General features: G+C 45.2%; 1 protein-coding gene across 2 annotated transcripts in view; it reads left to right on the forward strand.

Moving 5' to 3' along the window:
• Positions 1–23,140, forward strand: part of med30 (mediator complex subunit 30) — a 42,141-nt gene extending 19,001 nt beyond the window's left edge. For both annotated transcript variants that reach the window (XM_056298541.1, XM_056298542.1), the window contains exon 5: positions 21,593–23,140. In XM_056298541.1, coding sequence (XP_056154516.1) covers positions 21,593–21,688 — 96 coding nt within the window. In that variant the 3' untranslated portion in view covers positions 21,689–23,140. The remainder of the gene's footprint in view (positions 1–21,592) is intronic.
• Positions 23,141–23,827: the final 687 nt, after the last annotated feature.

Consider the following 23,827-nt stretch of genomic DNA (forward strand, 5'->3'; position numbering starts at 1 on the left):
AAATAAAAACAAATTAATTTGATCATTTCAAGGTGATGAGGCCCACTTTAAAATATCTAAAACTCAAAACGGTCAGCAACACTTATTTTTCCAGCTGATGCTTGGATCTCCATTGTGTGCTGTTTTATAAATTCGAAACATACAGTATTCAATGTTCATTTTTGCCCAGGCTGCCCAGCTGCACATTAAGGCAGCAATAAGGGTAGCATGCTTTAGGGAGTTAAAGTGGTTAGCCTGATCAACAGATGAGCAATGCAGTGGGACAGCGGAAACAGATGTTTGTGGCCTGGCTGCATCTGCTGTGCTCAACCCAGCCAGATGAGATAGCTCTGGATGAGTGGATTGATGGAGGGAAGTAGGGAGGGAGGGATATCTGGCTTAAGAAGGAGAGAGAGCGAGAGAGGGAAGCAGAGAGCTAAATGGTCGGGAGAGGTAACGATGAGAGGAGAGCGGCATGGATGGAGTGACAGATGATAGATTCACCATACCGAAGAAGGTTTGAAATGGAAGAAGGGAGAGATGGAAAGAGAGTATTCTGTCAGGTGAAAGAGGGAGAGATAAAATGGGTGATTCAAAAGGCGGTGTCGATGTCAGAAGATGAATGGACAACCAGATGGGTGGCTACATTGTCAGAAAGAGCAAATTTGGGAGCAAAGGCTTAAGAATAAAGCAATGATGAGGGGTAAAAAAAATGATTGTAAAACGCTAGTACAATAAAAAAAATCAAAATAGAAAACACTTGGGTACGGTTTTGAACCGAGCCAAATTGTGCATTTGGAAGCGGACGGTCGCAGACCACTCGGTGCATGGAAGGGGAGCGAGAGACAGGTGAAAGATTGATGAAAGAGTGGATTGATAGATGTGTAGACAGCTGTGGATTGTCAGAGTTAAGCCGTTTCCATTCAGATAGGCTCTTCAAAACGAATAAAGGAAGACTGATGGAATTTGCCTGACGCAGAGAAAATAGGATGCCTACTGTAACAGGATGCCGAGAGAGAGGAGATTGATGTATGAGTGAACAGATAAGTCCAAGACGCCGCTTGCTCTCCAGCTGATATGTCACACTGGCTTGAGACTTGTCAGCCTCATATTTCCCCTTAGAGTAGCCAAAAACCAGATTTGAAACGCTGGCATCTATCAAAATTCAAATTCATTCCACTGTAAATGATGAACAATGATATAATAAATTATTCAAGAAAAACGGGGTGAGAGGATGCTAGGTTGATAGGATTCTAAATGCATGGATGGGAATCTTATTTATTTCCTGTTTTGAGTGAGATGGACTTGAAATAGACGCCAGCCCTGCTATGATTACACAGAACAGACTGTTTTGAGGGTATCATGGTAGACGTCCAAAGGAAACAAAGTACAGTGAGTCAAGTGTCTACCATGTCAAAAACACCCCTGTAGTCAGTGGCTAGTCATACCACCCAGGAATCCCAGTTCAGACCAGTCCAGACCCAAACTCCAACCCCATCCCCTTCCCCTCAACCACCCTAAACCTCCATCCCTAGCCAATGGCGTTGAACAAGTAGTGGTAGTAAAAAAAAAGAAGTGAGGGGCAGAGCTTAGAGGAGAGGCAGATAAATGACTCCTTCATGGCAATGTCTGCCTGCTTTATGGGCCGTCCTGGCTGTGAGTGATAGCCTTGCTCTCGTTATCTGTCGATTGGGGTAATTGCTGTTTGTCGGAGACTGGCTGACTGATGGTGATGCAATCTGCCCAGGGTTGGAGGAGGAGGTGGGAAGAGCCATCAGTCTCATCACTCTCCACAAGTGTCTTTATCGAGACGCGTGTGGCTATTTGGGCATGTGAACGTTAGTGTTTTTGAGTGTCTGTATGTCCATTTCCATGTATGTGCTTGTGTGTATGAGTGCATGTCTTGTGTGCGCATGTGTGTGTTAACGGAGGCGTATACGTGACGACACTCATCTCGTTTATCATGTATGCGTGCATGTGACAACATATTTGTACTGCTCCTCTTGTATCTTTGAGCACGATGGTTGTAAGTCGCAAAGGTTTTATATCTGCAGATGAAAGCTGGTTTGAAAGTCAACAGTGTTTGCATAAATGTTTAAAATGCATTAGCCATAATTCATTGGCACCTAATGGGTTGCAATTGCTCAATCTCTGTACCGCAGACCTTTGATGCCACAGAATGTGATTGTGCATATCAATTCGAGGTCCCCAGTCGTCCGCTGTGTCTCCAGCCTAATAAGAAAGACAAAACTCTGCGTTACCCAAGTGACCACAAATTACAGCCTTAATGAATACCCTGCATTACTGGTCACACGCCAATTAATGAAGGGAAACAACGAATATGACAAATAGATTCGCCAGCTGAATTCCTTACTGAGTGCTAATTTGGACGGAGCTTTTGTTTTTGTGAGCAGCTTCCATTTCCGCCAGCTGTCGGCTGCATGAGCCGTCCAAGGCAGCAGAGCTCGCCTTCTTCTCTGACTGCTTGCCTGGCTGGCTGGCTGGCTCTGCGGCTTGTATAGTGGCCATGCATTTTCCAGCATGGAGGCCGGATGATTCATGGCGGCTCTCTGGACTACTTGATAATCATTCCATCTGGGGCGTGGGACCGGCTGTCTTGTCATAGGCGCATCGTTCATTGTTTACTCTCCTCATCTGTCACCTCGCCCACTCCTTTGCTCCTTCCTCCCATCTATCCCAGGGGGGATTGGTGACAACAGGCTACCTCAGGAGTAGGTTGGGGGGCACAGGGGTTTGGGGTGATGTAAGTCATAGAAGCTAGGACATGGGAGACCCTCACTATTCTCTCTGTCCTCCAACATCCCGCACCCAACCTCCTCTTTGCCCTCCCTCCCTCCCTTCCTCCCTCCCTTCCCTCCTTCCTCCCATGTACCTCGGCTGCAGCCTGCCACTGCCACTCGCCTGGCGTTTGATTTAATACCAGCCTAAGTGTGAATAAATTCCTGTCACAGCCCATTAAGGAGGCCTTGGAGAGATCTGGCCTGTTATTAATTCTCCACAGCTCCTCTCGCTCACTCTCTCGCTCTTCTTCTCTCTCTCTCCTTCTATCTCCTTCTCCCTTTTCTCTCTCTCCCTCCCTTTTTGTGCTTTTTCTCGCTCGCCATCTCTCACTTGCCACTTCTCTCTTTATCTCTGTATCTCGTGTTCTTTCTCTCTCTCACTCTGTCTCTCTCTTCTGGCTCTTCTTCTCCCCCTTGCCCCCTCACCCTCCTCCTCACTCACCATGCACTCCTTGCTTCTTTAATACCCCGTTAATTACCGCGTCTGTCCTCTTTATTCAAATGAGAATGTGAGAAATTAAAAGCAGGGGGATGTTTGTAATTTCAAATGGGAAAGGCAGGCATCACCAAGGCTCTCCTCTCCGAGCCTGTGAGCTGGCAGCCAGCTTGGTGTATTTAATGAATTCCAGTGGCATTGGTGGTTAGTGTTATCTGAAGAGCAGGTGGGGAGTCTGCCGAGGCCCCAGTGATAAACAAACACAACCTCCAAACTGTAATGAGACCGGAAGAGAGGGATGCAGCTTGGTTGGCAGATGCGCTCTCTCTCACTGTCCCCCTCTCTCTCTCTCTCTCTCTCTCTCTCTCTCTCTCTCTCTCTCTCTCTCTCTCTCTCTCTCTCTCCCCCTCTGTCTTGCTTGTCTGCCTCTCTCTGATTCTCTCTGTGCCCACTACCGAGTCTTTTTCTGTCTCTCTGTCTACCCCCTGCTGTTCCCCATTTCCAGCTTTTTTTGCTCGTTCTCCTCCCCATCTCCCTCCTCCCACTACCTCTCTCCTTTCCTTTCTCTCCATCCTTAACCCCCCTCCTCCTCCTCCCCAGCTCTCCCTGCATCCCTCTATTTTGCTCCTCTGCCCCCTCCCTCTCTCTCTCTCTCCCTACCTCCAGAATTAGTAGGCTGTGCACAGCAGGTACCCATACCTCCATCTTATTAGCAGCCTCATATGTGGCCCATTAGAGGCTCTCTGGCTGCCAGGGGCTTTTTAATTGTTGGGCTGGGGTCAGAAGGCCAGTGCAGCCACAGAGCGCTTGTGGAGGAATCAGGGATGGTTTTTTTTTTTTTTCCGAGTTTGTCTCCCAGCAGTTTGTCGTACTTAGTGTCAAGTACAACCCCGATTATTCCTGTTTTGTGTAACACAGTTTAAGGGCTATGTAAGCAATTAGAGGTGGATTTTTTTTCCATTGTTACTCCTGCCTGACTGTGTTGCAGTGCTTAGCGTTCGTACATTCATCGACTATTGTGCACAATAGAAAGGGATAGAAAGTGAGGGGGGTGAGCTGTTTTTCTTTGCGAACGTCATTTTGAGGATTTAATTTGCCAATGGGATGAACATGTATGACGTCTTAACCTCAAGTGAACTGGTAAAGCCACCGGCAGTAAAGGTAATTTGACATTTTTACAGATAAAGGCGTTGTGGAGATGAACATAAAAACCATCTTAGTGTAACGCGGTCTCTACCGATGAATGACTGTGTCAGAGTGTATCATTGTATGTTGCTAGCCCCTTAACTGGGGTGGCATGGTGGCCCAGTGTTTAGTGCAATTGCCTCACAGCAAGAAGGTCCTGGGTTCGAACCCCGGGGTTGTCCAACCTTGGGGGTCATCCCAAGTTGTCCTCTGTGTGGCATTTGCATGTTCTCCCCGTGTCTGTGTGGGTTTCCTACAGGTGCTCCGGTTTCCTCCCACCGTCCAAAGACATGTAGGTCAGGTGAATCGGCCGTACTAAATTGTCCCTAGGTGTGATTGTGTCGGCCCTGTGATGGACTGGCAGCCTGTCCAGGGTCTCTCCCCGCCTGCTGCCCAATGACAGCTGGGATGGGCTCCAGCATCCTGCGATCCGACTTCGGATAAGCAGGTTGGATAATGGATGGATGGATGGATAGCCCCTTAACTGTGATCCCGTCTTGATAGAATAGAAAGATACACACCAAAGACCTTTTCACTGGTCCTGACTTCAAATCCTGTCCATATTCCTCATTATTTACTAAAGGGGAAGCCCCCGTCTCAGGTGGAAACCTTTATAGGTGAACTTTACATTGGTTCTTCAAAGATTGCCATGTGAATATTTGAGGAGCAGATCAGGCTCTTGGCTGTGACAAATCATTAATGACACATTGCCCTGCTGTTTTTCCCCAACATAACATCTGCCTTGCACTCCATCTACACAGAAGAGGACTCACTAAATAAACATCTCCAGCCGCTGGTTTGGAGGTTTTTTGCTGGAATCACTCCAGTTTTCATCTATCCAGAAATCTGCCAGCTGGTGTTTCCTTTCCTTACTCTCCTGTCCTTTACTCTCACTCTTAAAAGCAAAAGAGAGCAATTAGAACCAATATTGCCTCTTTTGAGGGGTGCCCTGGAGGAGCTTGCTTGAGCGATCATTGCAATTTAGCATGTCGCTGAGCCGCAAGACACTTTTGACGTCTTAAGAACCGTTGTTGGCACCTGAAGAACCTTACATTTAAATCAAACGTTTTTAAAGCTCCTAGAAAACTTCCGCGCCCACTTGAAAAGCCTGGTAGCACCATGCTTGTTTATTATGTGTGCAAGAGGAGGTGTGCAGATACTGTAGGCTCCTGACAGTCAACTGAAGAGGAGGTGAAAGGGAGAGGCCCTGTCTGTTCTGAGATACTGCCATGGAGGGTGTCATGAAGGCTCCAGCATGAACATGCACATGCACAAGTGTAGGCTGGTACAGACACACAAACAAACATATAGACAGACAAATGTATGTCCACACAAACGCATATGAATAGAGGCCTACAGACATGCACACACAAGTGAACACATGCACAACAGCATGCATTTCATGCACAAGTACCGGCTGGCACAGACATAGACAAACATCTACCCAGGTCTGCAAAATACTGTAGGATTCCTAGGTAGTCCTCCAACATGGACGTCAGCCACTCGCTATTGCTACTTGAAAATTGATCATTGCTCTACTCTTTAGCAGCTGAGTTCTGCAGCCATGGCGAGAGTTCTCCAAATAAACCGAGTTAGTTTGAATCCACAGCTGTTTGACTTTTGTTTAATAATGACCATGTTCGGAGTTGATCCCATAACTATGGGCTTTGTCTGTCCCTCTGGGCTTCTCCAGCTACCGCAGCTCCTTCCAAGGATCATACATGTGCAGCTAATCCAGCCTGACATCAAGAGGCAGGTTACACCTCTCATTCTGCTCTGTCTGTCAATTCCCAAGAGGCTGTGGCCCCAGTGAACACATGCACTCACTACGCTAATCAAATATCCTGTGTGTACCTTGGCAATAAGGGCTGCTTTGAAGATGTGCTGAACTCTTCATCCTAATGAATGAGTTATCTACTTAAAATATAGTACCACACTTCATATTTAAGAAGTCCCATGTGAGTTTGAAGGTAGGTATATATCTGACCAACAAAAGCGTTCCCTTTAAGCCTGTACATCACTTTTATTTCTTTGGTCAAAAATAATTAAAGTTTTGCTGTAATATATATCCATCCATCCATTATCCAAACCGCTTATCCTGCTTAGGGTCGCGAGGATGCTGGAGCCTATCCAAGCAGTCATTGAGCGGCAGGCAGGAAGACACCCTGGACAGGCTGCCAGTCCATCATAGGGCCCACACACACACACACACACACACACACACACACACACACACACACACACATTCCGACACACACACACACACACACACATATGGGTTTGAGCCCCGGGGTAGTCCAACCTTGGGGGTCGTCCTGGGTTGTCCTCTGTGTGGAGTTTGCATGTTCTCTCCGTGTCTGTGTGGGTTTCCTCCCACAATCTGAAGACATGCAGGTCAGGTGAATCGGCTGTACTAAATTGTTCCTATGTGTGATAATATATATCTGTGTTTTGCTTATTATTACATGGTATTAAATCCCTCTACTTTTAAATGTAGTGAGTTCAGTGGGTTTTGCTCAGGTGAATCATCGTAGCCCATCATTGGTTTTAAAGCGACAACACACCAACTTCTTAGCTCTCATTCATTATAACAGAGAACCTTAACACAAAGGAAAGCCCAATCAATAAGTTACCTGGCAGAGAGTCAAGCGCTTAGTAGCGAAGGGGGGGGGGTCTAGCTTCCCGCCCAGATACTTCTAAGAGGCTAAATCGATGGCAGCCATTCTGCAACAGTCGGCTGACACTGCAGGCTTTCCACTTCATTGCTGAAAATGTATTGAAAAGGCCCCATTGGTAGGTGTATGCAGGGCTGACAACATGACTATTGTATTTCTGCCACCCCTGGAAGAGAGGGCTTTATCTGTCTTCAAAGTCCCTTTTAAAAGGCTTCATTCCCTTGGGAAAGCCCATGCCAAACAGTGGACACACTGACAGTTAAACTCTCCCTTTGAGAAAAGCCATAAAAGTTTATAAAGTCAATTATGGCTTTTTGAACTGATGGCAGGCAAATTAAGGCTGCTTGGCCAGTCAGGCTCCCTGTGGGTATACTGTCAAACAGCGAAGCAGGGCCCTCTTAGCATCACAGGGTTCCTCAGTCACGGCACAGAGCAAGCAAGCATGGCTTACTTACAAGAACTTCGCATCTGCTTTTTATGAGTTTTGTTTAAGTGAGCAGTGTATTTTTCCTTAGCAATGTTTTATTTTCACAGTGTTTCCCTCTTTTATTGCAGCTGCCTCGCTGAACGAGTTCGCCAATGTTCAGTCTTTAAAGGTAGCTACTCCAGGGACCCGAAGTCAGCCCAGCTTTCTTGCAAAACCTGGTACAAAAATTCCAGACGTATAAAACGATTACAAATGAGGTAAAGTGGACCCAGGTGATATTACTAGATCCTTTTTGATGGATGTAACTTCTTAAAAGGATAATGTGCCCTTTTAGGCAAAACTTTAGATTAATTCTGAGAAGTGGGGGGGGGGGGGGCGACTCCGAGCCAGTAATGGTAGGATCCCCAAGAGGCTGTTGATGTTGTAGGTTGACTGTACGCACACTTCTGTGGAGGTTTGTGTACTGAAAATTGGAGATGTTCCGTCCCAGTAAAATTCACTTAAAGTGTTTGTTCCATTGCAGCAAAGATGAATCAGAAAGAGCATAGCGGGGAGGTACATGAGAAAGCCTTGGCAAGATTTAATACTACTATAAGCCAACAGCATGCAGAGGTATAGTTCATGAAGTAGCTTAATTTATTATGTACAAGTGCTCCCTGTTGCTAATGTATATAGACACTTTTTTTTCCTAAAAAGTCTGTAGCTTTAAGTTTGTTTGGACCAGATTCCTCTTCATTGTAAGTAGTGGTATTTCCTGGCTGCATAGCTAACATAGGTGCATAGCACAATTTAGGGGTATGTTGGATTTTGGACAAGCGACTGTCGACATTTCTTGGGCTGATTTCCTAGATTTTGTCACACTTGTTATAAATCATAGAAACTCATTAGACTTGCATTTTTTTCCAACTCATTATACCACACAATGCACCAGCGGGTTGTGCAGGCATGTTTTCTTTTTAGTTCATCCTGCAGTCCTACAAAGCTCATGGAAGAGGACATGGATTGAACACAGACCCAGTGTCATGGATGTGAAGCACATCTGTTATGTGACTGTTGTTATTATGTGACTTTGTTGTGAAAAGAATGATACAGGATTATTGTCTTAAGTTTTTCTTAAGTTTTTCATAAGAAGTAGACATAGTATGGGCGTCCAGGTGGCGTGGCAGTCTATTCCCTTGCCTACCAACACAGGGATTGCTGGATTGAATCCCTGTGTTACCTCCGGCTTGGTCAGGCATCCCTACAGACACAATTGACCGTGTCTGCGGGTGGGAAGCCGGATGTGGGTATGTGTCCTTGTCGCTGCACTAGCGCCTCCTCTCGTCGGTCGGGGCTCCCCCCAGATCGGCAGAGAGGGTTGAAGCAGTGACCGGGATGGCTCAAAAAGAGCATTGACATTTTATTCTTACAATTAATTCATTCTCTACATTTAACCCGTCCTATTGTATAGGAGCAGTGGGCAGCTGCAGTGCCTGGGGACCAACTCCAGTTCTTCTTTCCATTGCCTTGGTCAGGGGCATAGACAGGAGGAGTATTAACCCTAACATGCATGTCTTTTTGATATTGGGAGGAGCCCCATGCCGACATGGGGAGAACATGCAAACTTCACACAGTAAGGACCTGGGACGACCTAGGGTTCTCAACCAAAAACTTCTTGCTGTGAGGCAACGGTGCTAACCACTGGGCCACTGTGCCTTTATGAAACAATTATTATCAAACAATTGATTCGTTTGAGCATGTTATGGTGATAGAGCACATCTTACTTGCATCTCTGTTGATGGCGTTTTTATGAAACCTTACCTCCAATGAAACCCTATGGGCAATACCAAAGTTATAGAATATGAGGGAAAGGTTAAGAGAAAATAGTGGTGGGGGTGCAGAAAAAATAAGTACTACATGGCCAAAGGTATCAGGACACCCCTTTTTATGGGTTTTGCTATTTCAGCTACACCCATTGCAAACAGGTGCATAAAATCAAGCATACAGCCATGCAATCTCCATTGAAACATTGGCAGTAGAATGGGTCGTACTGAAGAGCTCAGTGACTTTCACCGCGGCACTTTCCTTTCTAAAACGTCTGTTCGTCAAATTTCTGCCCTGCTAGATCTTCCCTGTAAATCTGTTATTGTGAAGTGGAAACGTCTAGGAGCAACAACAGCTCAGCCGTGAAGTGGTAGGATACACAAGACCACAGAACGGGACCACCGAGTGCTGAAGTGTAGCACGTAAAAATCATCGGTCCTCAGTTGCAATACTTACCACCGAGTTCAAACTGCCTCTGGAAGCAACGTCAGCACAGGAGTTGTTCATCAGGAGCTTCATGAAATGGGTTTCCATAGCCGAGTGGCCACACACAAGCCTAAGATCACCATGCACAATGCAAAGTGTCGGCTGGAGTGTTGTAAAGCAAACCGCCATTGGACTCAGGAGCAGTAGGAACGCCTTCTCTGGAGTGATGAATTATGCTTCATTATCTGACAGTCTGATGGACCGATCTGGGTTTGGTCGATGCCAGGAGAATGCTACCTGCCTGAATGCATAGTGCCAACTGTAAAGTTTGGTGGAAGAGGAATAATGGTTTGGGGCTGTTTTTCATGGTTTGGTCTAGGTCCCTCATATTCTAGAGAATTGTTCGCTTCCAACTTTGTGGCAACCGTTTGGGGAAGGCCCTTTCCTGTTTCAGCTTGATAATGCCCCCATACACAAAGCGAGGTCCATAAAGGTTTGCTGAGTTTGGTGTGGAAGAACTTGACTGGCCTGCACAGAGACCTGACTTCAACCCCGTCCAACACCTTTGGGATGAACTGGAACACTGACTGAGCCAGGCCTTCTCCCTAACATCAGTGATGACCTCACTAACGCTGTTGTGGCTGAATCGGAGTGAATCCCCACAGCCATGTTCCAAAATCTAGTGAAAGCCTTCCCAGAAGAGTGGAGACTGTTATAGCAGCAAAGAGGGGACCAATTCCATATTAATGCCTATGGTTTTGGAATGAGACGTTTAACAAGCACATATGGGTGTGATGTCATCCACATACTCTTGGCCGTGTAGTATTTTGCCACGTTTCTTACCGATGAGGGTTATAATTTTTGATACACAAAATACTTAATGTCTTAAAACAGCTCTTAGATACATTCACAAACATTTTTGGAGGGGTTGCAAATCAACCCCTCCATTCCACCTGCCCACCTGTATCTACACAGATGGGACATTTGAACATGAGACTAAATGTCAGTTTGTAAGTGACTGAGTTGGAAGTCAGGTTCATGAAATGCTTTGGCTCTGTCAACTCCCAATGGAGCCACCTGTGCTAAAAAAGAGAAGCTCTGGGCGTCCGGGTGGTGTGGCAGTCTATTCTGTTGCCTACCACCACACGGATCGGAGGTTTGAATCTCCGTGTTACCTCCATGTTTGTTGGGCTCCCCTTCTGACACAATTGGCTGTGTCTGTGGGTGGGAAGCGGGATGTGGGTATGTGTCCTGGTCGCTACCCTAGCGCCTCCTCTGGTCATTCGTGGTACCTGTTCGGGGAGGGGGAACTGGGAGGAATAGCGTGAGCCTCACACGCACTATGTCCTCCTGGCGAAACACCTCACTGGCAGGTGAAAAGAAGCGGCTGGCAACTCTACATGTATTGGAGGAAGCATGTGGTAGTCTGCAGTAATTGATCGGATGCAATTGGGGAGAAAACCCCCAAAAAAAAATAAATAAAAGAGAAGCTCTGAACTCATGCTAATGTAAAGCACTTTAGATAAAAGTATTTAACATAGGGGTGCATTTGGGGCGCTGATATTGGTGTGTTAAGATGAACCAAGCCTCTCAGCCTTAAACCCTAGCCCTTGGCAGCCGTGATGGGCAGAGAAGCTGTGTGACAGGGAGGAAAGGAGGCTCGGACCCGCCTCATCCCCGAATGGCTTAATGGCAGCCTGGCCGTGATGGAGGATAGAAGAGGTGCTGCTGCATACCCCCCCCCCGTCCTCTCCCTCTCTTTCTCTCCCCTCTACCTAATCCCTTCTCCTCACTCACAGACACTTACACTTGTAATTCCCGGCCAGATCCGTTGGAGTGAAAGCTGCGATTTGAGTCGCAAGCGACAGGGCGGATTAACAGAGAGGAATCCTGAGTGAAGGCACGTTTCGGCTCAACTCGCTGTATTCCTCCCCTTTCCCACTGTCTCTTAGTGTGTGTGTATGTGTGTTTGCATCTACGTCATGTCTCTTACCGGCTATTATCTCAAAACTCTTCATCGAAAAGCAACGCTAAGGGTACGTCACATGCTCACAGGCCATGTTTTTAATTGTAAATGAAATGGGTTAAATGGCTAGAGGATGAACATCTCATCGTATTCATATAATATTATTACAAGATTAGCTCATTTTATTTTAATATAATGTCTAATGGATCAAAAACTGCCTGATCGCCTTAATGTGGAGATAATGCAACGGAAGTAATTAATAAAGAGATGCTAATTATGGAGCTGGATAAGCTCAGAAGCACACTGTTGTTCAGTGTCCTACATTTGGAATTTGCTGGCTGTTTGATTACCGCGCCGTGATTAGTTGTTGCCCCTGATGTGCCTCCGTGTGACTTGCAGTGGCTCCCGGTCTATTTACCTTTGATGGGCTGCAGTCCCAGAAGGGCTGGAAGATGGGCATGCCTGAATATATAGGTGAATAAAGGCTTTCGGGTCAGGCCGCATCTCTTTGCGTCTCGACCCGTAGTCTGTCTTGTCGCTCTACACACACAGAGATGGTTATATCCGCTTCTGGCGTACTCTGAGTGAACCAGAATTTCAATATGGCGGCGGTTTTTGATCAAAACTGTCTGCTTCCCCACACCTCTCCTTTCATCTTTGTATTTCAAACCTATTATCGAGTCCAGCGCGTTTGATCCGACTCGGAGAAATAGGGATGGAAACACCGAGAGGAGGAAATTTATTTGCGAGGCTTTGGCAAATGACATAGCAGCTGTCTCAGAAATGCATATGAAAAGGTGCAGCGGGAGGCGAACCCATCTGCAGGAATGGAGTTGACACATTTTTAGACACACAAATCTCAATGGCGTTAATGTATAATGTTTTCTGTGTTAGATAGAGGCTGTACTGGTGTATGCCTTTTTCTATTTCTGAGCTAAAGTTCAAGCTGTGAAGATTGTTTCTCACGTTAGAGCGGACAGCCTTGACAGATACTGTCGCCTTAAAAAGTAGGGCTGTTAGCGGGTAATGGCCATCATCAGGGATCTACTTCTCTTCGGCTGGCGGTACAGAAGAGTTATTTGGCTTGCTTCTTGCAAGTGTTAGCAGAGGACAAAAGGAGAGATTGCGGATTTAGACACGCACACGTCATCAAGACACTTTTAGGGTACAGCAAAAAAAAAAAGGGAAAAAAAACCCCACATAGGCTACCCAGTCTGTTTAGCATAACAAAAGCTATCAAAGGCAGTCCTATCCTTTCATGGTCTGTTGACAGGCATAACTAAAAGCTGAAATGGAAAACATCATTAAAATCTAAGAGAAATACAAACCAGACATTTTCACTCGGTTTAAAGACGTTTAAAAAAAATGAATGTTCAATCTTTTAAGTATCTCATGGTCGCTTCTTGTTTTTTGGTTGTATTTTCCCCATTTTTCTCCCTAGTTGTATCCAGCCAATTACCCCACTCTTCCAAGCCGTCCCGGTCACTGCTCCACCCCCTCTGCCAATCCGGGGAGGGTTGCAGACTACCACATGTCTCCTCCGATACATGTGGAGTCACCAGCCGCTTCTTTTCACCTGACAGTGAGAAGTTTCACCAGAGGGACGTAGCACGTGGGAGGATCCCTATTTCCCCCAGTTCCCACTCCCCCCCGAACAGGTGCCCCGACTGACCAGAAGAGATGCTAGTGCAACGACCAGGACGCATACCCACATCATCCGGCTTCCCACCCGCAGACACGGCCAATTGACCTTTGGCAAAGTACCGCCCCAGAACGGTGCTTGTCCAGTCCTACCTTAGCAACGGTTTCTATGTGAGGGAGGTCCATCAAGCTTTCAAACAGACAGCAAAATGCTCAAACGGTGTGCCTATGGGATCTGCAAATCGGATACTAGATATCTGAAAAGTTTGGAGGGGGTGTAATTTTCTTTCCCTTCCTCAAACCCAAAATGCAAGAAGCGCAACATCGGCAATGGATTTCGCAGTATAGCAGACCCCATGGCCAGCTTAATCCATCCAAAATCAACAAAAATACCTGTCTGCTCCAAGCTTAGCTGCTACTAGCTATTATTGATAGCTAATATAGCTAACTTATTATTAGTTACTTTTACCCACACAATGATTATTACCATTATCAACGTATTACTGACTAACAAAATAACATTATTAATGTACCTGATGAACGTAACCAGCTTAGTCTGTGGCCAGATACCTAATTTAATGATAGCTAATAACCAGGCTCAACCTTTCATTTCAGAGCATAAAGACCCGCGGGGAGGGTCAGCTGGGATGGTCTCTGGCCAGTCTGACCTCCCCATATCCGGCCTATTTTAAACGTTTCTCCCTCTGTGAGCTCCAGGTGGGGACCAGCCGTTCGTAAAAGTAGTCCCACCCACAGAGGCATCTCGTTTGCCTTATTTTGTTGAAAATACTGGTTCTGGTCCAAAGGTAAAAAAATAATAATGGGGCGGTTCCCCCGGCCCCGGGGCATGTCCCTGGCTGCCCTGCGACCCCCAGGAGCCCATACAGAACCCCTGAAAAAGCCTGGATAAAAGAACGCCATGGGGAACCTTGGCCAAAATCAACACTATAACACGATGATGTTGACAATGGATTATTAAAAATATACCAATAATAGCTGAAATATTTAACTTACCCTACAGTGCAAGAGCACAATTGGTCCACAATGTATTTCAGAATTAGTTGATGGGGTTTCTCATTCTTTGATTGCGACCGGTAAGCTTTACGCTCAATTACAGTCGCACCCGGCAGCCCGGAGTCCACGCAAGTCAGTTTTACTTTTAATATTCTGAATGTGTCCCTCCTGCATACTGTAACCCCTTCTGCCTTTCACGGGATGATATTAAGGATGAATTACTCCAAAATACATCACTTATTTTCTCTGGGAATGCACTGATTTCTTCCTTCATGTTTTGGGGTTTTCCGGCTTCTTCCTGGATGGTTCTGAAAAGCTTGATGGGCATAGCAACAGTAACTAAGGGGGGGGCGGGACTTTACGAAAGGTCAGTTGTGTCTGTAGGGACGCCCGACCAAGCCGGAGGTAACACAGGGATTTGAACCGACAAGCCCCGTGTTGGTAGGCAACGGAATAGACCGCCTCACTACCCAGACGCCCTATGGTCTCTTCTTGTGATAAGAGGGGTTGGCAGTCTGTGCTTGTGCCTGCCCATGCCCATTAAAGATGGCGGGAAACTGCATTTAGAGTGTAACTTGTTTCTGTCACTTGTTTCCAAGTAAAAGAGGATACTGGGCATGACAAAACGCAGGGAGGGACGTGATTTGACTCTTCAGGATTTGATTGGATCGTGCAAAACATTTTACATTATTTTTGGTTGGAATGTTGATGCAACCACAACAAGTTGGCTGTTTTAAAGGAAGTTAAGGGTGTTTAGATTTTGACATAAGATAAGTAAAGAGAATTTTTAGGATATTTTTTTTTTGGCAAAAGTTGTTGAATAAGTGCATACTATGACTTGGGAAAAGAGTTAACAAGGTAAAAAAAGTCAAGTTTAATTTCACATTGTCTTTAAAGTGTGTGTGTGTGTGTGTGTGTGTGTGTGTGTGTGTGTGTTAGCACAACAGTTGCAGACATCTGTCTCTAGCCAAGCCCTCACCCTGGCATGTCCTCTGTCCAGGTGTGCCGTTAGAACAGCTGTGAGCAGGATGTCCCACCTTTTGGTGGGATGCCACTCCTGGCCTCTTTCACACACACACACACACACTCACACACACACACACACACACACACACACACACACACACACCAAAATCCACACCATACACACATACACTTACAACAAAGCATCTCACATGTGCATGCACCCTCATGCACACACGATGGGAAACACGTACACTCACACACCCCTGTATGCACACGTCTGCACACACAGACGCAATCACGCTCCTTCACGCTCACTGCACTTTCACTGTTTCTCACTCTGCCTTACACTCACGCTCACCTTCCATTATCATCTGTTTGTGCCCAATCTCCATCTCCATTCCATCTCAGGTCACAGTGTTTTTCCTCTTCCCCGTGTCTGCCCGGCAGTACCACGTTATCTGAGACAGGTAGGCAGTCTGCCAGTCTGCAGGAGGCCCCCTTCCAGACGGGAGCTCAGGCTGAGCTTCCCTGTTTAGCTTTATGAGTTGTTGACTGGCCACCCTGCTGTGGCAAACACGGTGTCGGAGCCCTACAGAAGCAACGAGGGATTGAAATAACATCAAAACTTTATTGCACAGCACTGGAGCTGAGTGGCAGGCCAATGAATCATTGAATACAGCCTCAGGATCATTAAAAAGTTGTGTATGTGTGTGTGCTTGCATGCGTGCGCGTGTGTGTTTTTATACTTCTGTCTTTGTGAGGACCAATTTGAGTCTTTAACCATCTTAGCGAGGATATTTTTGCAAAGCGGGGATTTTGGCCTGCCCTCTCTTCTTTAAAGGTCTATTTTAGGGTTAGGATTTGAGTTTAGAGTTGGGCTTCAAATTTTGGATTTGGTCAAGTTAGGGTAAGGGCTAAGGTTTGGGTGTACTCCTTAGCATGTATATGTATTTGTAAGTGTGTATGGTTTCTGTTTGTCTGTTTGCTTAGGTGACCTTGTGTGTACTTGTGTGTGTGTGTGTGATTGAGTGAGTGAGTGAGTGAGTGAGTGAGTGAGTGTCTGTTTATGCATATAAGAGAGTGTGAAGGAGTTATCAGCCTTCACATTCGGACAATTGATGGCTTAAATACACTTTACTGGATGTGCTCCCCTCTGTTGCGTACTATTTTACCTTCTACACCGGTGCTTTATCCGAGGTTTAGAGGATCACTCGCACTTATTACAAAGCTGGGAATGGAATCATATTAACCTGAGGCTCCGGGGTCCTTTCTGTGAAATAAGCAATTTACAAAGTCACACATCGAGGTATGTACGCCAGCGAGCATTTCATGAGGTGCTGTGCCGTATCAAAATGTGCCGTATCACATCTGGCTTTAGAGAAAACTTCACCCAGAGAGAGATTTTTGTCTTCCAAGATGGGGCTGATTAAGTTAGCTTGTCCGCCAACCTGAAGGTTCATGTTGGAGCCCTCGATTATAAGTATTCTTAAACAAGACAGCACTTCTGCATTGTAAACAGAGGTCACTATAGACTTTATATGTACATAGTCTATTAATTGCCCTGTTTGCCTGCTTGGGGGATCGATAAAGTATGCAGTTTTAGTTTCATGTAATTATTGGTATATAAATCAAAGATATAGCATCTGACTATGAGACTTGTTGTTTTGGCTCTAGCCTGCTACTCCAAGTGTCAGCCAGCCACCTCAAGACTTGGAGAGAAAAATGACTTTGTTTATCAACAGGAATTACTGTAAAAGTCTTCGGTAAGTGGCTATGATCGAAGCCAGATGCAAGAAGAAACCATATCTTCCCTAGTACGAGAAGGACTAATGTGTTATTCTGCAGTTTATGTTCCAAAAGTCTTTGACTGAAATGAAAAAGGCATGGGGTATCATCTCATTAATACAGAATGAATGACCGAGTTATTTCAAGACTTGCTCGTCAGAGTAATGAGGCATGTCCCGCATGAAACACACACACACACACACACACACACACACACACACACACACACACACACACACACACACACACACACACATTTGTACTTCTCTTTTTGTGAGGACCACTCATTGACTACATTCATCCCCAGCCCTTAACCTTAACCATCATAACTACATGGCTAACCTTAACCCTTACCCTAACCTTAACCTAATCTTTACCCTAACCTTAACCTAATCCTAATTCTAATCTTAACCCTCACCCTAACGTTAACCTAATCCTAATTCAAATCTTAACCCTCACCCTAACGTTAACCTAATCCTAATTCTAACCTTAATCCTTACTGTAACCTTAACCTAATCCTAATTCTAATTTTAACCCTCACCCTAACCTTAACCTAATCCTAATTCTAGCCTTAACCCTTACCCTAACCTTAACCTAATCCTAATTCTAACTTTAACCCTCACCCTAACGTTAACCTAATCCTAATCCTAACCTTAATCCTTACCGTAACCTTGACCTAATCCTAATTCTAACTTTAACCCTCAACCCAAGTCCTAACCCTAAAACAGACCCTTAAAGAAGTGATGACTGGTCAAAATGTCCTCACTTTGCAAAAATGTCCCCACTCTGATGGATAAAAACTGAAATTGGTCTTCACAAAGATAGAAGTACAAGGACACACACACACACACACTCACACACACACACACACACACACACACACCCATATTCACACACATATCAAAGGGAAAGTCCAAGAGACAGATAGAAAGAGGGGAAAAAGAGTGAGAAGGGATGGAGAATGAGAAATGAGAGAGAGGGGAAGAGGGAGAGAAAATAGCTTCAAGGACAATCAGCTAAACAGTTGATATTAAGAGAGCTGTGTCAAATCGATTGCTCAAGGTGTTATCTGTGCGGCAAAATGGATGGTAATTAGTCACGGGTAAAGAAGTGTTACCGAGAGAGCGAGATGGATTTAATCTTAATAGATTTCACTGCACTGCAGATACAGTAGCTCCTGAGTGAACTCTCTCTGCCTCTCTGTCTCTCTCTCTTCCTCTCTGTCTCTCTGTGTCTGTCTGTCTCTCTCTCTGCATGTGTGTCTGTCTCTCTCTCTCTGCCTCTCTGTGCGTGTCTGTCTCTCTCTCTGCCTCTCTGTGCGTGTGTGTCTGTCTCTTTCTCTCTCTGCCTCTCTGTGCGTGTCTGTCTCTCTCTCTGCCTCTCTGCCTCTCTGTGCGTGTGTGTCTGTCTCTCTCTCTCTCTGCCTCTCTGTGCGTGTCTGTCTCTCTCTCTGCCTCTTTGTCTCTCTGTGCGTGTCTGTCTCTCTCTCTGCCTCTCTGCCTCTCTGTGCGTGTGTGTCTGTCTCTCTCTCTCTCTCTGCCTCTCTGTGCGTGTCTGTCTCTCTCTCTGCCTCTCTGTCTCTCTGTGCGTGTGTCTGTCTCTCTGTGTCTGTCTGCCTCTCTGTCTTTCTCTCTGCCTCTCTGTGCGTGTCTGTCTCTCTCTGTCTCTGCCTCTGTGTCTCTGTCTCTCTCTGCCTCTGTGTCTCTCTCTCTCTCTTTCTGTCTCTTTCTCTGCCTCTCTCCCTCTTTCTCTCTGCCTCTGCCTCTGCCTCTCTCTGTCTCTCTCTATCTCTGCCTCTCTCTCGCTCTTTATCAATTCAATTCAATATGTGCTTTATTGGCATGACATACATTTGTGTACGTATTGCCAAAGCATGTAAAACAACAACAACACAACACAACGATGATTATAATAATAACAGCAACAACAACACTGATTATTATATCGAACAGCAACAGCAGCAATAGGTGCCGTCACCCACTGGCTCTCAGGTTGTGGCAGCTTACCTGCATCGTCCATTTCCCGTTCTTCTGGAATCACATATTCCAGCTCCTGGACAAAAGCCCGGCGCTGTTTTTCAAATGTATCACATTTAAGGACGAAGTGCCCCTCTGTGTCCACCTCATCTGTCATGCACTGACCACATGTTCGATGCTCTTTTGGCAACCACATCTTTTTGTGTCTCCCCTTTTCAATGGCTAGACTGTGGTCACTGAGCCTGTATTTGGTGAGGATCTGTCGCTGCTTCCTGTCTCTTAACAGTTAAGAGGTATTCTTCCAAATCAAAGTTTGTTTTTAGGGCCCAATAGACTTCTAGTTTGTTTTGAGTTTTGATTTCAGCATTCCCAATGTTTCAAATAATTGTTCTTGCTTTGTTTTATAGCCTGATTTATCCTCATGTTTGTTTTATAGCCTGATTTATCCTCATGTTGGTTTGGGATGCAGTGCTGGCCTGAGGTTGGTTGGTCTTAATATTTGTTAAAGGGTTAGTGAGTCTGAGAGCCAGCTGCTTCAGGGGACTCTTTTCGGGGTTCAGTTCTTGGGGTTCACAGCTTTAAAGTGCAATGTATTTGTTGGGCTTGTATTTAAGTGCATCCAGAAATTTAGAGATCTTTTTTGCACATTTATCAATAATGGAAACCGGCCCAATTCTGCCCTACATGCGTTGTTTGGTGTTTTCCTTTTTATTTTCAGAATCATTCTACAGAATTCAGCATGTAGGGTTTCTGCTGGATGCTTATCCCATCTAGTGTAGCTGGAAAGACTGAGTAGACCCCATACCTCACTTCCATATAGCGCAATGGGCAGAATTACACTATCAAACAGTTTGCACCAGATGGAGATTGGTATATCATTGTTAAAGAATTTATTTTTAATTGCATATAGAGCTCTGCCAGCTTTTTGTTTTAGGTTATTCACTGCCCTACTGAAACTCCCCGATGCTGTAATAATTAGACCAAGGTAAGTATATACTGCATCATATGCTCTAAGGTGATGCTACCTAGAGTCAACTGGTATCTATTTTCCTGACATCTGGGCTTCTTCTTTATCTCTCTGCCTCTCTATCTCTGTGTCTCTGCCTCTCTCTCTGCCTCTCGCTCTTTATCTCTATGCATCTCTCTCTCTCTCTGCCTGTCTAGCTCTCTCTCTCTCTCTCTCTCTCTCTCTATCAGCAGAGGTGCAGCAGAGCAGGTAGCTGTGATGTATTGCTATCAGTGAACTTGCCTGAATCTCCAAACGTAGCTGCTCGGCCCAACTTAATGTTCACACATGGCATGCATTTGGGAGCTGCACTTTTTTTTTTATTCTGGATTTTCAGCACCGTTCTGGGAGCCATTACTTGTATACGCGTAAAGCTCGGGTGATGAGGTACTCGAGTCTGTGGCAGCTGTCGACTGGAAGCTCTGGATAACACGTATTAAGGGTTAATCGGCAGACAAACCTCTGGGTGATCGACAGTCAAATCAGATTATTTGCCCAACTGATATGTACTTATTCCTTAGGTGGGCCATATGTGTTGATTTAGTGGTTAATAGCCGCTGAGATTGATAAAACCTGGCCGCTGTAGTGCAGGAAATGAAGACATCTTAAAGATGTGTTTGGTTTTACAGTCTCGGTCTGATTCTGAAAGGATGCTGCTTTAATATAACAGTATATATTCACTTTTATATAGTGTTAGTATAATTTAATAGCATAACAGTATATAATATTCGTTAAAATTATATTGCTATTGTATAACAGTATATTAGTAGTGTTCTGTATTAGTATATCAGTTTATTCATTTCAGTATAATCATATCATATTTGTGTAATTACAATTTATTAGCATTTTTTGTTTACCTGCTTCAAACTGGCTACTACTTATGAAGTTCCTTTTCAGAAAAGTCAGATGACTCTGTTCTATGTATATGATAGTCGATATGCGTATGTGTTTATCTTGTAGGGTATACGAGATGACATCCCTGCCCGAATTATAATGCCGGCAGCAAAACATAACATTTTTTTAGGCTGACGAATATGATGAGGTCAAATGATGATTTCCTGTTGGGGGAAAAAAAAAGAACAGTACATAGTAAATTTAATCTCTGTGTAAATAATTTTTTACAAGGGTTGGTACTTGTAACTGAATTTATGGAAGCCGTTTATGCTTAAATTGATGCCAGATGTTATGAGATAAGGCGTTTCCACTGGCACCTGTATTCCATGCAATGCTGGTATCTTTTTATGGATATGAATTGCATTGTGCTGAAGATGTGATTATTTGGGCACGCCTTTTTGGGCTGATTAATCACCTGTTTTTGTACACCTGTGAAAATATGAATGGTCTGTACACGATCTGTGCTGCACATGGTCGTGGTTGGGTTACTTCTCTTTTGGTTTGTTCCCACAGCAGTAGAAATATGAAGGATTCATGATCACCATGGCATTAATACTGCTTATTTGTTCACACATTGAAATGAATAAAACGTTGTTGTTGTTGTTGTTGCAGAAGCTGAAGCAGAAGAACCAGCAGCTGAAGCAGATCATGGACCAGCTCCGCAACCTCATCTGGGAAATCAACTCCATGCTAGCTGTCAGGAGCTGAATGGCATTCTGTCGTTCACACACACACACACACACACACACACACACACAAACCAGGAGCAAGAGACAGACATGGTCATTGACTGGACAGGTGACAGGGTGCCATAGACTTGTCGAGGCCGCCCTTTCTGAAGAAACGGCGGCTTTGGCAAAGCCCTCCATCTTCACCTCCATCTCTGTAGACAGAGTGGTACGATAGAGGGGAAAGCGGAAGAACAGAAGGTGAAAGGTGAAAAAGATGTTTGGGGTGGTTGGGGAGGTTTGCTTATGATTAAATTATGGGCAACAACAGAAAATATATTTCGAAGTAGATGATGTAATACATTTAAGAAGACTTGAGCGTGTTGATTTAATCTGGGGAGTTGTTATATCATGTTGTGTGTAGGTCCTAAATTATAGTGTATGCGTGTAGAAACATGATATATTCTGTTTAATAGTTTTTATCTTATTATAAGATATTCATTACCGAATTTTTGGAAATCCCTGAAGCCGACAATGTCGGGACGAGATGTCTTTTTTAAATGCCTCTATCAAACCGAGACATACTGCACAATGGTGAAATCATGAGTCTTTATTGTATTTTTTCCTGCTTTTTAGTCTTGGTGATTTGATGTCGAGTCACAGATGTACCACTCCCACCAGATTTCTGAAGCGCCATCCCCAATGCCTTGTTAACGCTGGTGATTCTGTCGAACTATAAATCATGCTGTGATTTTTTGGGGTCACTGCTGCTCCGAGATATTTATGTAATATATATTTTGTAGATATCATATGACGACAGACAAATCCTGCGGAGGAGTCTCGCCGTCGTCTTTCTCCTCTGTGGGTTTTTTGCGGGTTATAAACCAAGCCTCTTTACTAGATGGCAAAGCAGAGAGACAGAAAGATGACAGAGAGAGAGAGAGAGAGGGACAAAGAGAGAGAGCAAATTCATAAAGGATCTATACTCCAAACAAACACAGTCGTGATCTAAAATCTTTTAAGTACATGCACATGTACACTTGCAAAACCACACACACAGGGCACCACCGTCAGGCCCGGGACACGCATCAGAATATCAAGTGTCTGATATGGATGTGTTTAATAATTCAGAGCATTGCCAGGGTCGCAGCTAAGACGTGTTATGAGGCTACTGTCCTCAGGGAGAGGCAGAAGGACAGATGCATCATGGAGGAGTGAAGACGCTTTTAGAAGATGGGGGGGGGGGTGAAAAAAATCAATGCCAGCCCCGAGCAATGACTAATAAACCGTCTCTGGCTGGTCTAATACAGGGGTGGTTATTATGTCTCCAAAGGGCAGCAGCATCGGGGGACTATTATTACCATACAAATGGAGTGTGTTGTCATTTGGCTGAGTGAGAGGTCAGAGCGGTGACTTCATTTGAACGAGAACCTGACTCAGTACGTTGGAAAATAAAGTGAAATTAAATAAAATACAACGAAGCACATAAAAATGCTCTGGTCTTTTATACAATGTGTACACTTCCACGTGCATGTTTCAACCCTGTTTGCTCAAGGTGAGGATACGTGCACGCTCATGTATGTGCACGCACTCAAACACAGTTACACATATAGACGCCATACACTAACCGCTAATCCATCAGTCAGCGTGTTCCCATCTTCTGTGGTGGGTTTTCCCTTTGTCCTACTCTGTCACATTAAAGAAGAGATTACAGGGGCATCCGGGTGGCATGGCGGTCTATTCCATTGCCTACCAACACCGGGATCGCCGGTTCAAATCCCTGTCTCACCTCTGGCTTGGTTGGGCGTCCCTACAGACACAATTGGCTGTGTCTGCGGGTGGGAAGCCGGATGTGGGTATGTGTCCTGGTCGCTGCACAGTGCCTCCTCTGGTCGGTCAAGGCGCCTGTTCGGAGGGGGAGGGGGACCTGGGGGGAATAGCGTGATCCTCCCACGTGCTACGTCCCCCTGGCGAAACTCCTCACTGTCAGGTGAAAAGAAGCGGCTGGTGACTCCACAGGTATTGGAGGAAGCATGTGGTGGTCTGCAGCCCTCCCTGGTTTGGCAGAGGAGGTGGGACGGCTCGAAAGAGTGGGATAATTGGCCGGATACAACTGGGGAGAAAAAGGGGGAAAACTTCAAAAAAAAGAAAAGAAAAGAAGAGATTATATAGATTAAGA

Source organism: Lampris incognitus, chromosome 18 (genome assembly GCF_029633865.1).
Source record: "Lampris incognitus isolate fLamInc1 chromosome 18, fLamInc1.hap2, whole genome shotgun sequence".
NCBI lineage: Eukaryota > Metazoa > Chordata > Actinopteri > Lampriformes > Lampridae > Lampris > Lampris incognitus.